This window comes from Mastigoproctus giganteus, chromosome 8, assembly GCF_048544385.1.
Source record: "Mastigoproctus giganteus isolate SK-2022 chromosome 8, ASM4854438v1, whole genome shotgun sequence".
NCBI lineage: Eukaryota > Metazoa > Arthropoda > Arachnida > Uropygi > Thelyphonidae > Mastigoproctus > Mastigoproctus giganteus.
The window spans coordinates 46,976,990-46,990,208 of NC_143582.1; the positions used below are offsets into that span (position 1 = coordinate 46,976,990).

General features: G+C 39.5%; 1 protein-coding gene across 1 annotated transcript in view; it reads right to left on the bottom strand.

The window, feature by feature from the left end:
* The window catches only part of LOC150081509 (uncharacterized), an 83,746-nt gene extending 83,340 nt beyond the window's left edge, over positions 1-406 (bottom strand). Inside the window, exon 1 of the mRNA XM_090379349.1 lies at positions 212-406. Coding sequence (XP_090235475.1) covers positions 212-289 — 78 coding nt within the window. The 5' untranslated portion in view covers positions 290-406. The remainder of the gene's footprint in view (positions 1-211) is intronic.
* Positions 407-13,219: the final 12,813 nt, after the last annotated feature.

Consider the following 13,219-nt stretch of genomic DNA (forward strand, 5'->3'; position numbering starts at 1 on the left):
GTTTCAATTTAATATTACTTCAAATTTCATCTATTAAAATTCTCATCAAGCAATTTGCATTACTGAATTAAAAACTTTTGTGAAAAACAGAAAAACAATACAAAAATTAATTAGATCATAAGAGTTCCCTTTCAATTTATCATAAAATAAAACTAATGCCGGGAAGAATCAGTAACGGAAAAGAGCGGCAAATCCCTGGTACCAAACTTACCCGTGCAGGCCATGGTGGATAACCTCTAACTTTAGCAAATACTAAGTCGCCAGCTTTATACTGCACTTTTTTGCTCATGTTGATCGAAACTCAAAGAAAGCGAAAGCACATTTCAATAATAAAAAGTAAAATTAGCTGGGTGATACGAATACTCAACGACGAACATATAATAATTACATAGTCACCAAGTTTTAAAAATGAATACCGCTAAGAAGAGTGACGCTGGCGAACATTCAATCGACAGAGGGCACCACAAATAACACTTGAAAATAATGCAGCGTTTTTATTGGTAGTCATCAACGATCCTTCAACGGCTGAGAGCAAATTTAATTATTATAAATAACGAATAATATTTAAAAGAGAAGAGAGAAAAAAAAAAACAAACATACAAGATGAAAACAGTTGATAAACTAAATTTTAAAATTTACCTGTAAGAATATAATGAAATTTGTACCAAAATTATTCAAAATAAAATTTTATCCCGGAACGGAATTTTGTTAGTAATATTCTGGTATTTGTAATATAGAATGTTGAACATTTCCACGGAAAAAATTTAAGAGCATATTCTACACCTAAAAATAAGAAATGGAAATTTCAATAAACATATAACTCAAAATTCTTTATTTCCGTAATACTAAACGCTAATGAATTTCAAAACCTTGTAAAACTGAAAACCATTTCTATGTTCAAATTTGTGTCATAAAAACATGACTTTCTAAAACCGACATGAACAGTGTTGTTTTAGGTTACATTAAAAAAAAAAAAAAAAAAAAAAAACTGTCATATTACGGTAGCCAAGACCTAAATCATCTGCCCATTTGTAATGCATAACCCCAGGGGCTCACATGTGGTGAGTATGGGTTTGCCACACCCAGGGTCCTGAGCTGGATATCATCATTCTCTCTCTCTCTCTCTCTCAGGGTAAATCGGGAATTTTTTTTTTTTTTTTTTTTGGCTGGTGCAGCATAAGCCTCAGGCTTCCTTGCACCATATGACTAATAATAATAATTGCGTGTATTCTCTGATCGATTTTTCTGTTTTGCTGGATGAAAAACCGAAGTTTCTGGCCAAAACGAATTTTTCTGTCCACGCTTGAGATCAACTATCTCAGCTGCAAAATGAAAAGAAAAAAAAAAACCATAAAAGTTCCTCGAGCCACTGATACGATTCAAACCCCGGCCTTTCTGTCATTGGTAGTGATAATTGCTGTGCTACCCAGGCTGGCCTAAGTTAGCTTATTTCTGAGTTAAGTTACAAAGGCAATGAGGCATCAGTGTATATTGTGTGTGTCATTACTTGATTCTAAGGTCGGTTGCTGTTTCATAAATGAGAAACATGTGTTTTTGTGAGAAAAAAAAACTTGGAAACCCTTGCATGAGAACGACTAATCCTAGCGACGTTATGAAAAAAGCACATTAAAATTGCTTGCGACATTACAGGATTCGAAATGAGGACCTTTTCTCCTGGTGTGCGAGGATGGTAATTATTACCATTAGACTACCTGTGAGGACTTTTTCTGTTACATGAATCATACCAATTACAAGCGTGTGCGTAAACAGTGTAGTTAAGAGCAGTATGTACTAGCAACGTCACCGAGTCTCTTACTTGAGTTTCAGATTCCACGACTTTGTGCTATTTTATCACAGTATGTCATTTGTTAAACTAGGCTCATTATGAAATATGTACGCCATCATCAATGTTTGAATCATGTTTTACAAGAAATAGAAATCTCAACGCTCAAAACATAGCGGTGTGGAAGAACAATCCGTATCAATTTATCGAAACTTTTGAAAGAAAGCCATGACCCTTGAATATTGGCAGAGATTGTCATTTAGGCACGACTATACATAAACCACATCACCTGATATTTTGGAATTATTATTAATATTATTATTGGTAGTAGTGACAATGATTCAAGGAAACAAACTTATAGAGTATCAGATCCATTCTCTCTGATGATTTGTGTAATTCTTCCAGAAATTTATTTAAGGAAGAAGTATAAAAGTTGTTAATCAATTACTCTCTGGTTGAAAGCAAATTTTCGCACATCTGTCGATAGCCATGTCTTCCAAGAAAGAGTAAGGATGCCATTAGCATTTAGTTTATTCGATTCATTTAAAGTCTTACATACTTTAATCAGATCCCCTCCTCCCTAGCCAGTAGCGGATTAAGGTCGGTTGAGGCCCCGGGCGCAGAAGAAAATATTGGGCCCCTTAAAAAAAAGAGAGAGATAGGGAAAATAAAAATACATGTTAACCATTTTTTTAAATAAATAAAATATATTATGTACTATTAATGTTTTATTTCCAATAAAATTTGAATATAATATATTAACATTAGCATTAGCATTAGTAGAGGCATTTGATGCAAGAAAGCAAGCTTATGCAGCATCAGCCAAAAAAAAAAAGTAACATAAATAAATAAAAATAACCACTGCCACTTCACCCCTCTGTTCGTTCGAAATACCTGTCCAGCTGAGCCTTAAACTTATTTAGGCTATCAACTTCCACGACAAGGGATGGAAGTCTGTTCCACCTACCAACCACCCGCTGGCTAAAGGCAAATTTCCGCACATCTATCCTACATCTGTCTTTCCTCAATTTGAATTTATGCCTTCTCAGGTGATTATTCTGAGCAAGAGGAAGATTCCCATCAGCATTGAGCATGCTCAAACCATTCAAGGCTTTGTACACCTCTATCAGATCACCTCGCTCGTGCCTAGTTTCCAGACACTGTAATTCGCAAAACTTAAGCCTTTCTTCGTAAGAGCACCCCTTTGTCCCATTCACCAATCTAGTTGCCCTTCTCTGTACTCGTTCCAGCAGCTCTACATCCTTCTTGAAATGAGGCCTCCAGGCCTGTATACAGTACTCTAGGTGTGGCCTGACCATTGCCTTATACAAGGGAATAATCACCTCCTTATCCCTGCTAGAAAAATTCCTATATATCATGGACAATACACCATGAGCTACACTTGCAGCCCATCTGCACTGCTCAGAGAACTTCATATCTGCCTGCACAACCACCCCAGGTCCCTTTCATTCTCTACCACTGTCAGTGTAGTACCACAGAGTTGATACGTTGCTCTGGGGTTGCTGTTTCCCATATGTAGTACTTTACATTTGTCAATGTTAAACTTCATTTGCCACCTCGAAGCCCATCTGCTTAACCTTTCCAAATCCTGTTGCAGCAGCATAGTGTCAGTAGTGTCCTTGACAACCCTGCCAACCTTCGTATCGTCTGCAAACTTGGACATTAAGCCTGATATACCATCATCAATATCATTTATAAATACAGAAAACAATGAAGGCCCCAATACTGAACTCTGAGGGACTCCACTAATAACATTAGTCCACGATGAGCAGTGTCCATTGATTACCACTCTCTGTCTTCTCCCCCTCAACCACCCCTTTATCCATAGCAGCAATTTGCCTCCAATGCCACACTGCTCCAATTTGTGCAGCAGTCTTCCATGTGAAACAGTATCAAAAGCCTTTCTAAGATCCAAGTATATAATATCAAAGTTATTCCCTGCATCCAGTTCTTTTGTGACTGCATCATAGTATCCAATCAAATTGGTCAAGCAAGACTTACCCTTAACAAAACCATGCTGTGTCCTAGCTATAACTGAAGTCTTGTCTAGATGATCCTGCAGTGCTTCTTTAACCATTGCCTCCATTAATTTTCGAGGAACAGAAGTTAAACTCACAGGTCTATAATTACTTGTGTCAGCCTTTGATCCCACTTTGTGAATTGGGGTCACATTTGCACATCTCCAGTCCATGGGTACCTCCCCTGAGTCCAAGGAAGCTCTCATAATTATGGCTAAGGGTTTGCTTACTTCCTTTGCTGCCTCCTTTAATATAACTGGACAGATCCCATCCACCCCAGGTGCCTTTCTTGTGTTTATCTTCAACAATTTCCCCTCCACTTTGCTCTCAGTTATTACAAGATTCTCTAGCTTACTGCTAGAGTTGAATACACCTCTGGCATTCCCCTCGCTGAATAACTCCTCATGTGTGAATGTCGATGCAAAATATTCATTTAGTTTGTTAGCTACCTGCGCAGGGTCATCAACAGTTGACCCATCGATCTCAAGTGGACCAATCTGATTCATCCTCTTCCTTCTAGAGTTTACATAAGTAAAGAACTCTTTGCTGTTTTTCTTCGCATCCCTTGCCAAGGATCTCTCGTAATCTGCCTTCGCCTGCCTAACCTCCTTTGTAACTTGGTTACAGATCAACTTGTATCTATCATAGGCGTCTGTGTCACGTGTTAATTTGTATGTATCCCATGCATTTTTCTTTTCTGCCATATGCCTCATCAGTTCATCTGACATCCATTTAGGCCGAAACCTTGAACAATATTTCTTAGTTGGTATGTAAAGCCTAGTAGCTTCCAAGATAAGTTCTTTGAATGCTTCCCATTTTGAATTTGTATAATATAATTAATAATAGCATAATAATGATCAGAAAGTTTTGAACTGATATGTTCAACTAATTTGTTGGGGTTTTGCGTGGGCCCTACAGAAGTCGGGGCCCAGGGCGCGCGCCCGGTGCGCCCGCCATTAAATCCGCCTCTCTCCCTAGCTTCAAAACCGAAGTCATTTACAGCAAGAGTACTCTTTCCTCTCTTTGAATAATCTTGTTGCCTATGACTTCGTCTAAAATTTTTCTTATTCTAATTTTAGCATTTTAGCATTAGCATTAGTAGAGGCATTTGATGCAAGAAAGCAAGCTTATGCAGCATCAGCCAAAAAAAAAAAGTAACATAAATAAATAAAAATAACCACTTCCACTTCACCCCTCTGTTCGTTCGAAATACCTGTCCAGCTGAGCCTTAAACTTATTTAGGCTATCAACTTCCACGACAAGGGATGGAAGTCTGTTCCACCCACCAACCACCCGCTGGCTAAAGGCAAATTTCCGCACATCTATCCTACATCTGTCTTTCCTCAATTTGAATTTATGCCCTCTCAGGTGATTTTTCTGAGCTAGAGGAAGAATCCCATCAGCATTGAGCATGCTCAAACCATTCAAGGCTTTGTACACCTCTATCAGATCACCCCGCTGGTGCCTAGTTTCCAGACACTGTAATTTGCAAAACTTAAGCCTTTCTTCGTAAGAGAACCCCTTTGTCCCATTCACCAATCTAGTTGCCCTTCTCTGTACTCGTTCCAGCAGCTCTACATCCTTCCTGAAATGAGGCCTCCAGGCCTGTATACAGTACTCTAGGTGTGGCCTGACCATTGCCTTATACAAGGGAATAATCACCTCCTTATCCCTGCTAGAAAAATTCCTATATATCATTGACAATACACCATGAGCTACTCTTGCAGCTCGTCTGCACTGCTCAGAGAACTTCATATCTGCCTGCACCACCACCCCCAGGTCCCTTTCATTCTCTACCACTGTCAGTGTAGTACCACAGAGTTGATACGTTGCTCTGGGGTTGCTGTTTCCCATATGTAGTACTTTACATTTGTCAATGTTAAACTTCATTTGCCACCTCGAAGCCCATCTGCTCAACCTTTCCAAATCCTGTTGCAGCAGCATAGTGTCAGTAGTGTCCTTGACAACCCTGCCAACCTTCGTATCGTCTGCAAACTTGGACATTAAGCCTGATATACCATCATCAATATCATTTATAAATACAGAAAACAATAAAGGCCCCAATACTGAACCCTGAGGGACTCCACTAATAACATTAGTCCACGATGAGCAGTGTCCATTGATTACCACTCTCTGTCTTCTCCCCCTCAACCACCCCTTTATCCATAGCAGCAACTTGCCTCCAATGCCACACTGCTCCAATTTGTGCAGCAGTCTTCCATGTGCAACAGTATCAAAAGCCTTTCTAAGATCCAAGTATATAATATCAAAGTTATTCCCTGCATCCAGTTCTTTTGTGACTGCATCATAGTATCCAATCAAATTGGTCAGGCAAGACCTGCCCTTAACAAAACCATGCTGTGTCCTAGCTATAACTGAAGTCTTGTCTAGATGATCCTGCAGTGCTTCTTTCACCAGTGCCTCCATTAATTTTCCGGGAACAGAAGTTAAACTCACAGGTCTATAATTACTTGTGTCAGCCTTTGATCCCCCTTTGTGAATTGGGGTCACATTTGCACATCTCCAGTCAATGGGTACCTCCCCTGAGTCGAAGGAAGCTCTCATAATTATGGCTAAGGGTTTGCTTACCTCCTTTGCTGCCTCCTTTAATATAACTGGATAGATCCCATCCACCCCAGGTGCCTTTCTTGTGTTTATCTTCAACAATTTCTCCTCCACTTTGCTCTCAGTTATTACAAGATTCTCTAGCTTACTGCTAGAGTTGAATACACCTCTGGCATTCCCCTCGCTGAATAACTCCTCGTGTGTGAATGTCGATGCAAAATATTCATTTAGTTTGTTAGCTACCCGAGCAGGGTCATCAACAGTTGACCCATCGATCTCAAGTGGACCAATCTGATTCATCCCCTTCCTTCTAGAGTTTACATAAGTAAAGAACTCTTTGCTGTTTTTCTTCGCATCCCTTGCCAAGGATCTCTCGTAATCTGCCTTCGCCTGCCTAACCTCCTTTGTAACTTGGTTACAGATCAACTTGTATCTATCATAGGCGTCCGTGTCACGTGTTAATTTGTATGTATCCCATGCATTTTTCTTCTCTGCCATATGCCTCATTAGTTCATCTGACAACCATTTAGGCCTAAACCTTGAACAATATTTCTTAGTTGGTATGTAAAGCCTTGTAGCTTCCACGATAAGTTCTTTGAATGCTTCCCATTTTGAATTTGCTGTTGGCAATATCATCAGTTGATCCCACTGTATAGAATTTAAATACTGTCTCAGTCCATTGTAGTCGCCTTTACGAAAGCAATACCCCTTCCCTTTACCCCTAATGGTAGTTACCTCTTTGAGTAACTCCCACTTCAGCACACTGTGATCACTGCCACCAAGTGGTTCATTTATCTGCAGATTCTTAATGCATGAGGAATCACTACTGATAATCAAATCAAGAGTATTACTCCCTCTAGTTGCCTCCCGAACATGCTGATGTAGAAAACAATCATCCAATAAATCCACAAAAGCCTTGCTACTGTGTGAGTGACCAGCCCCCAAATTCCAGTCAATATCTGGGAAATTAAAATCCCCCATTATAAGACTCTCTGATTTACTGGCCAACTCTATTTCTCCGAACAGTTTCTTATTATACTCATCAGAGTCATTAGGCCTATAGCACACTCCTACTCTCAATTTTGATCTCCCAATGCTTATGTCACACCAAACTGACTCGACACTGCACTGTCCAGCGATGTCGACTGGCTTCACTTCCTTGGATTTTATGTGTTTTTTAACTAATAGCATAACCCCTCCTCCCTTCCTATCCTGTCTATCCTTTCTGTAGACATTGTACTCCCCAAATTCCAGTTCTGCATTTCTTATATCTGTGTGACACCACGTCTCTGAAATCCCCACAATATCTGCCTTTGATGTTTTGAGCAATACCTCAAATTCATCAAATTTATTTACTAAACTCCTAGCATTGGTGTACACACAAGTATACATGCACCTGTTCTTTTTCTTAGCTACCCTAACACAACCCATGTGTTTACTTGTACCCCAATGATTCCCAGCAGTCTCTGAAATATCCTGCATCTTATTTTCCAGGCTGCGGCTCATTCCAATAGAAGCAGTGCAAGAATCACTTTCACCTCTGCCAGTGGCTACTGTTAATCTATTAGTCCTTGTATCCCCCCAATCTAGCAGTTTTCCGACCCACCTAACATTGCCTCGATAGCATCAGCAAACATTCTTGCACCCTTTCTATTTAAGTGTATCCCATCCCTGTAGAAGCAGTCTCTCCTGTTAACAAGTACAGACCAGGCTGAAAAAAATTCTACCCCTTGAGCCCTGCACAATCTTTCCAGGGCCGAATTGATTGACAGGGCTCTCATCATATACTCCCTCCTATCGTGTCTGGGCAGAATTGCAGACACTTTCAATGTCAACCCTAATTCACGGCTTTTTTTCATCAGTGACCTGTACTTGTCAAGTAATTCCGCCGGTCTCCTACTCTTAATGTCATTAGTGCCAACGTGTACAACTATATCACCTTTTGTGCCCTTAAAAGATGATATCCGCTCTACAACGTCATCAACTTTTGCCCCTGGCAGACATACCCTGGTCCTATTCCACCTATCCTTTTTACAAAGCATGTTTCCCGTTTCCCTGACAATAGAGTCACCAACAACTACTAGTTCCTTTGGGACCAGCGCATTCTGCCTTGGGGGTTGCGGCTGTGTTCCGCGATGACCAAGTGCAAGCTCTGGCATTGGTGTGGGCAGCTGAGAGCTTGATGGGCCCCTCACTTGTAATCCTTCGAGGGCATCCACCCTATCCTTCAAGCTCTCATATAGGCCCATAACAACGCTGAGTTGTCGCCTTATCTCCTTACACTCCTTGCATCGCACACACACAAAGACATCCCCCATGGCAGTATCATGTCCCATACTTGACTGCTCCGCAAACATCAAGCAAATAGTGCATCTTACAAGGCTGTGATTCAGAGGACAACTGCCCCCCTCAGTTCTCCCCTGGGCCACAGCATTCCCATTAGCTTGAGCCCTTTGCTTTGCTGCTCTGGTTTGAGTCATGATTTAGATTTACTTTCAATAAAATTTCAATTTCTGTACAAAATTAAATCCTAAACTTGTATCCAAACACAGTTATAACGCTATATTTATATTTCAGTAACGAGTGTTATCTACGGAATATTTACGTTTCAGTAACGAGTGTTATCTACGAAATATTTACATTTCAGTAACGAGTGTTATCTGCGAAATCCCTTTATATAACTTTCGTATCAAGTTATGTATTAATTATTTGTTTTTACTAATTATTTATGTTACGTAACCTAAGTGGTTATATGTATAATTAATTATGTTAAATAAAATTAATTATATTACGTTTGTAATCTAAGTAGTTATATGTATTTATTTAAACGTACAATTTAACTGCTAACGAAGTTCAACTAACGCTATCTAGTACGGTATATCGTATCCTTGTTTCGTATCCTTGACTAATCTTGTTGTCTCTTCTCTGCACTCTTTCCAACAGGAAAGAAATTATCCCAAGTTGTGTTTGTTCGCAGTTTTAGCTTATTCGTCAAAATTTAGCCATAATTTATGAGAGCATGCTTGGACTCAGGGGAGGTTCCCACGGACTAGAGATCTGCAAATGTATCCCCAATTCACAAAGGGGGGGGGATCGAAGGGTGACACGAGTAATTACAGACCAGTTAGTTTAACTTCTGTTCCGGGTAAAATAACGGAGTCACTGGTTAAAGATGCATTGCAGGATCATCTAGACAAGACTGCAGCAATAATTCAGACACAGCATGGGTTTGTTAAGGGAAAGTCTTGTCTGACAAATTTGATAGGATATTATGATGTAGTTACAAAGGAACTGGATGCAAAAAATAATTTTGATATCATATATTTGGATTTCAGAAAAGCTTTTGACACTGTTGCGCATGAAGGACTATTGTACAAATTGGAGCAGAATGGTATTAAGGGTAAGTTGCTACAATGGATAAAAGGATGGTTAAGTGGGAGAAGGCAGAGGGCGGTAATCAATGGGTGCTGCTCTTCGTGGATTAATGTTATTAGTGGAGTCCCACAGGGTTCGGTGTTGGGTCCACTGTTGTTTTGTATATTTATCAATGATATTGATGAAGGTATATCAGGCTTAATGTCGAAGTTTGCAGATGATACAAAGGTTGGCAGGGTTGGTAATGGCAGTAATTACAGTATGCTACTACAACAGGCTCTAGATAATTTGGGCAGATGGGCTAAGAAGTGGCAACTGAAGTTTAACCTTGACAAATGCAAAGTACTGCATATGGGTAGAAGTAACCACAGAGAAACGTACCAGCTGTGTGGTACTACTCTTAAGGTGGTAGAAAATGAAAAAGACCTGGGAGTAATTGTGCAGTCAGATATGAAGTTTTCTGAGCAATGCAGACAGGCAGCCAGGGCAGGTCATGGGGTTTTGTCAATGATATATAGGAATTTTGCTAGCAGGGAAAAGGAGCTAGTTATCCCTCTGTATAAGGCAATGGTCAGGCCACGCTTTGAGTACTGCGTACAGGTCTGGAGGCCTCATTTTAGGAAGGATGTAGATTTACTTGAGCGTGTACAAAGAACGGCAACAAGATTGGTGAGGGGAATGAAGGCATCCTCTTACCAAGAGAGGCTTAAGTTCTGCAAATTGCAGTGGCTGGAGACTAGGCACCTGCGCGGTGATCTCATTGTGGTGTATAAGGCCTTGAATGGGTTGAGCACGCTGAATTCTGATGGGATCCTTCCACTTGTTTAGATTACGAACCTAAGAGAGCATAAATGCAAATTAAGAAAAGACAGATCTAGAATAGATGTGCGGAAATTTGCCTTTAGCCAGCGGGTGGTTAATTGCTGGAACAAACTTCCATCTGTCGTTGTGGAAGTTGATAGATTGAATAAATTTAAGGAGGAACTGGACAGGCATTTGGAGGGAATGGTGCGATTTTTTTTTTGGCTGATACTGCATAAGCTCATCCTTTCTTGCATCACATGCCACTACTACTACTACTACTACAACTGAGACTGTGAGGTAACAGTTTAGTGTTTCTGTAAAATGCTTGTAATTTGTAGTCAGTTTGACCGTTTGTAGGTCGTAAAGTGCATGTATTCATGTTCGGTTTGCTTGTTTTATGGGATGAACAACCAAAGCTCTCCAAATAAACTGTGCAACTGAGTTCACTGGCGAATCATACTACAGTGCACGTGGTTCAGCAACACCAAGGCCGTTCGCTCAGGAGGGATTCAAAAGGAAAAGAGAAAAATAATATTGAGAGTCAATAAAGAATGTTACAATATGAATGGTTTGTTTCTGTAGAATATGATTGGTTTTCTGATGTATTGTAAATATTTTCCACACCAACTTATAAAAATCTTCTAATTTTTTTCTTATAAAAGAGATACTAGTGTTCTGCACTAGCATTTTAGTCTGTAATCAACATCTCTTGTAAGTATAAATTCAATGCGATTGGTTGGTTGTAGTAAGGTTTTAGAAGTATCAGCGATTAGGGCCATAATACTCCGTATATATTGTCTGTAAATTTCCTGTGTTCAGTTGTCGATTTTCTATTTGCTGGACCAAAAACCCGAGTGTCGGGGAGAAAACACTAATTTGCCCTTGCCTGAGACCGACTAATTGAGCCACGATGTGAAAAAGCCTCATAAAAATTCCTCATGTCATTAACGGTTAATGCGTCTGAAAATTATATATGTTCTATGGTCGATTTTCTGTTTACTGGAATTAACACTTGTGGTGGATGTTTCTCCTGGAGTTCCCAGGAGAAACATCCACCCTATCTCGGCTTCAGACCGACTAACTCGACTTTTTATGGGCATTTTTGAAATGCCCATAAAAAGATCTGAGTTTGCATCATACGGGATTCGAACTAAGGTCTTTTCAACGCGGTATAGGAAGGACGATGATGATGAAAACTGTGCTACCTATGAGGACAATTCAATACGGATAGCATCATTCAATTCATTTAACTGATTTTTATCTGGAAGAAAAACTGAAGTTTCCAGGACTTTTTATCTTAGTCATTTCTTAATGCAATATGCCTTGGATAAACAAACAGATGCTAAAAGTTTAGGAAGCACTAATATTTTTATCAGTTATACATAAATTATCAGCAACCATAATATGTTTATTCACACTTCACGAGTACTTGAGGACGCGTCCATCCGCTAGAGCCCTGTAATTATGGAGAGAAATAACGGTTGTAAGCTGTATTGTAGGATGCTAATCTCAATCTATATGATTACATATAAACAAATTAATGTTTACAATGTTTGAAGATTTAGTAAAAATGTATGTCTCCAGGAATGTTTCAGAGATTATTCATTTGTTGCAATCAAAGTTTGGTTATTGGAAGAAAAAAGGTTGAAAATTTTAATCAACCTCTTGATATCTCTACTTTTAATATTCATCATAAATTTCTTCAGCACGAATTTAAAAATGTTTATGTATAAACACAAACATCACGAGAGCTGGGGGTGTGAAATTTTTATTTTTATCTGGCGCAGGAACACCTACAGTATACACTGTTTCAAACTAAGTTGATACCACTTAGAAAGGTATGGCATCTCCTCGAATAACAAATGGCATAATATATTAATAAGTCCTGCTTCCATCTGAAGGCACTTAAGTGTATTTCAGTGCGTTTTCTTTCTTTTTTTTTGTAAGTGTAACGAAAATATAAATTTAGAAATATGTTAAAGCTATTAAAATATGCAGAGACCACTTAAAACGCGGAATAAACATAGCAAACTAATGCTGTTAATAGTGATAAGGTAAGGCAAGTTGCTGTATTTTTCCTGAGAACTTACGGTCCCTATAAAAAGATCTCAGCAGCACTCTGGAGCGGTGAGTGCACGGTTCAAATAGACATATTTCCATACCACCAAAGAATGAGCTCTCTTTCAATAATAACATAAAATAGAAACAGAGAGACCAAAAGACTGTCCCTTCAAATAGGCACCAGCACTTGTGAATTCGGAAAGCAGTCGTATTTCAATTACTGATCATTATCACGTAGCATGATATAGTGTTTGTTTTCTGGATGACTCCAGGGGTTCCCACAAACCCGCCAAATATCATTATGAAAAAGCATGAACACTGCCACTCATTCGTGAGTGTTATGCAGGGTTTTAGTGTGGTATTCTATTTGCGTTGTATAACGGATTGCTTAGTGACCAGCTACCATCCAGCCAGTCACCAGTGGAGCTGCTTGCAAGTTCACGACCCTGCCACCTCTAGGAGATGGGCTGTCCAGTCTACAGCTCCACTGACTGGACCTGTACTGGTGTCGGTTCAAGAATACAGGCGGTACTTTTGTTGAGTAATGCTATTGGAGGTACTCCTGAGTTTGGATAAAACTCAGGAGAAGGGT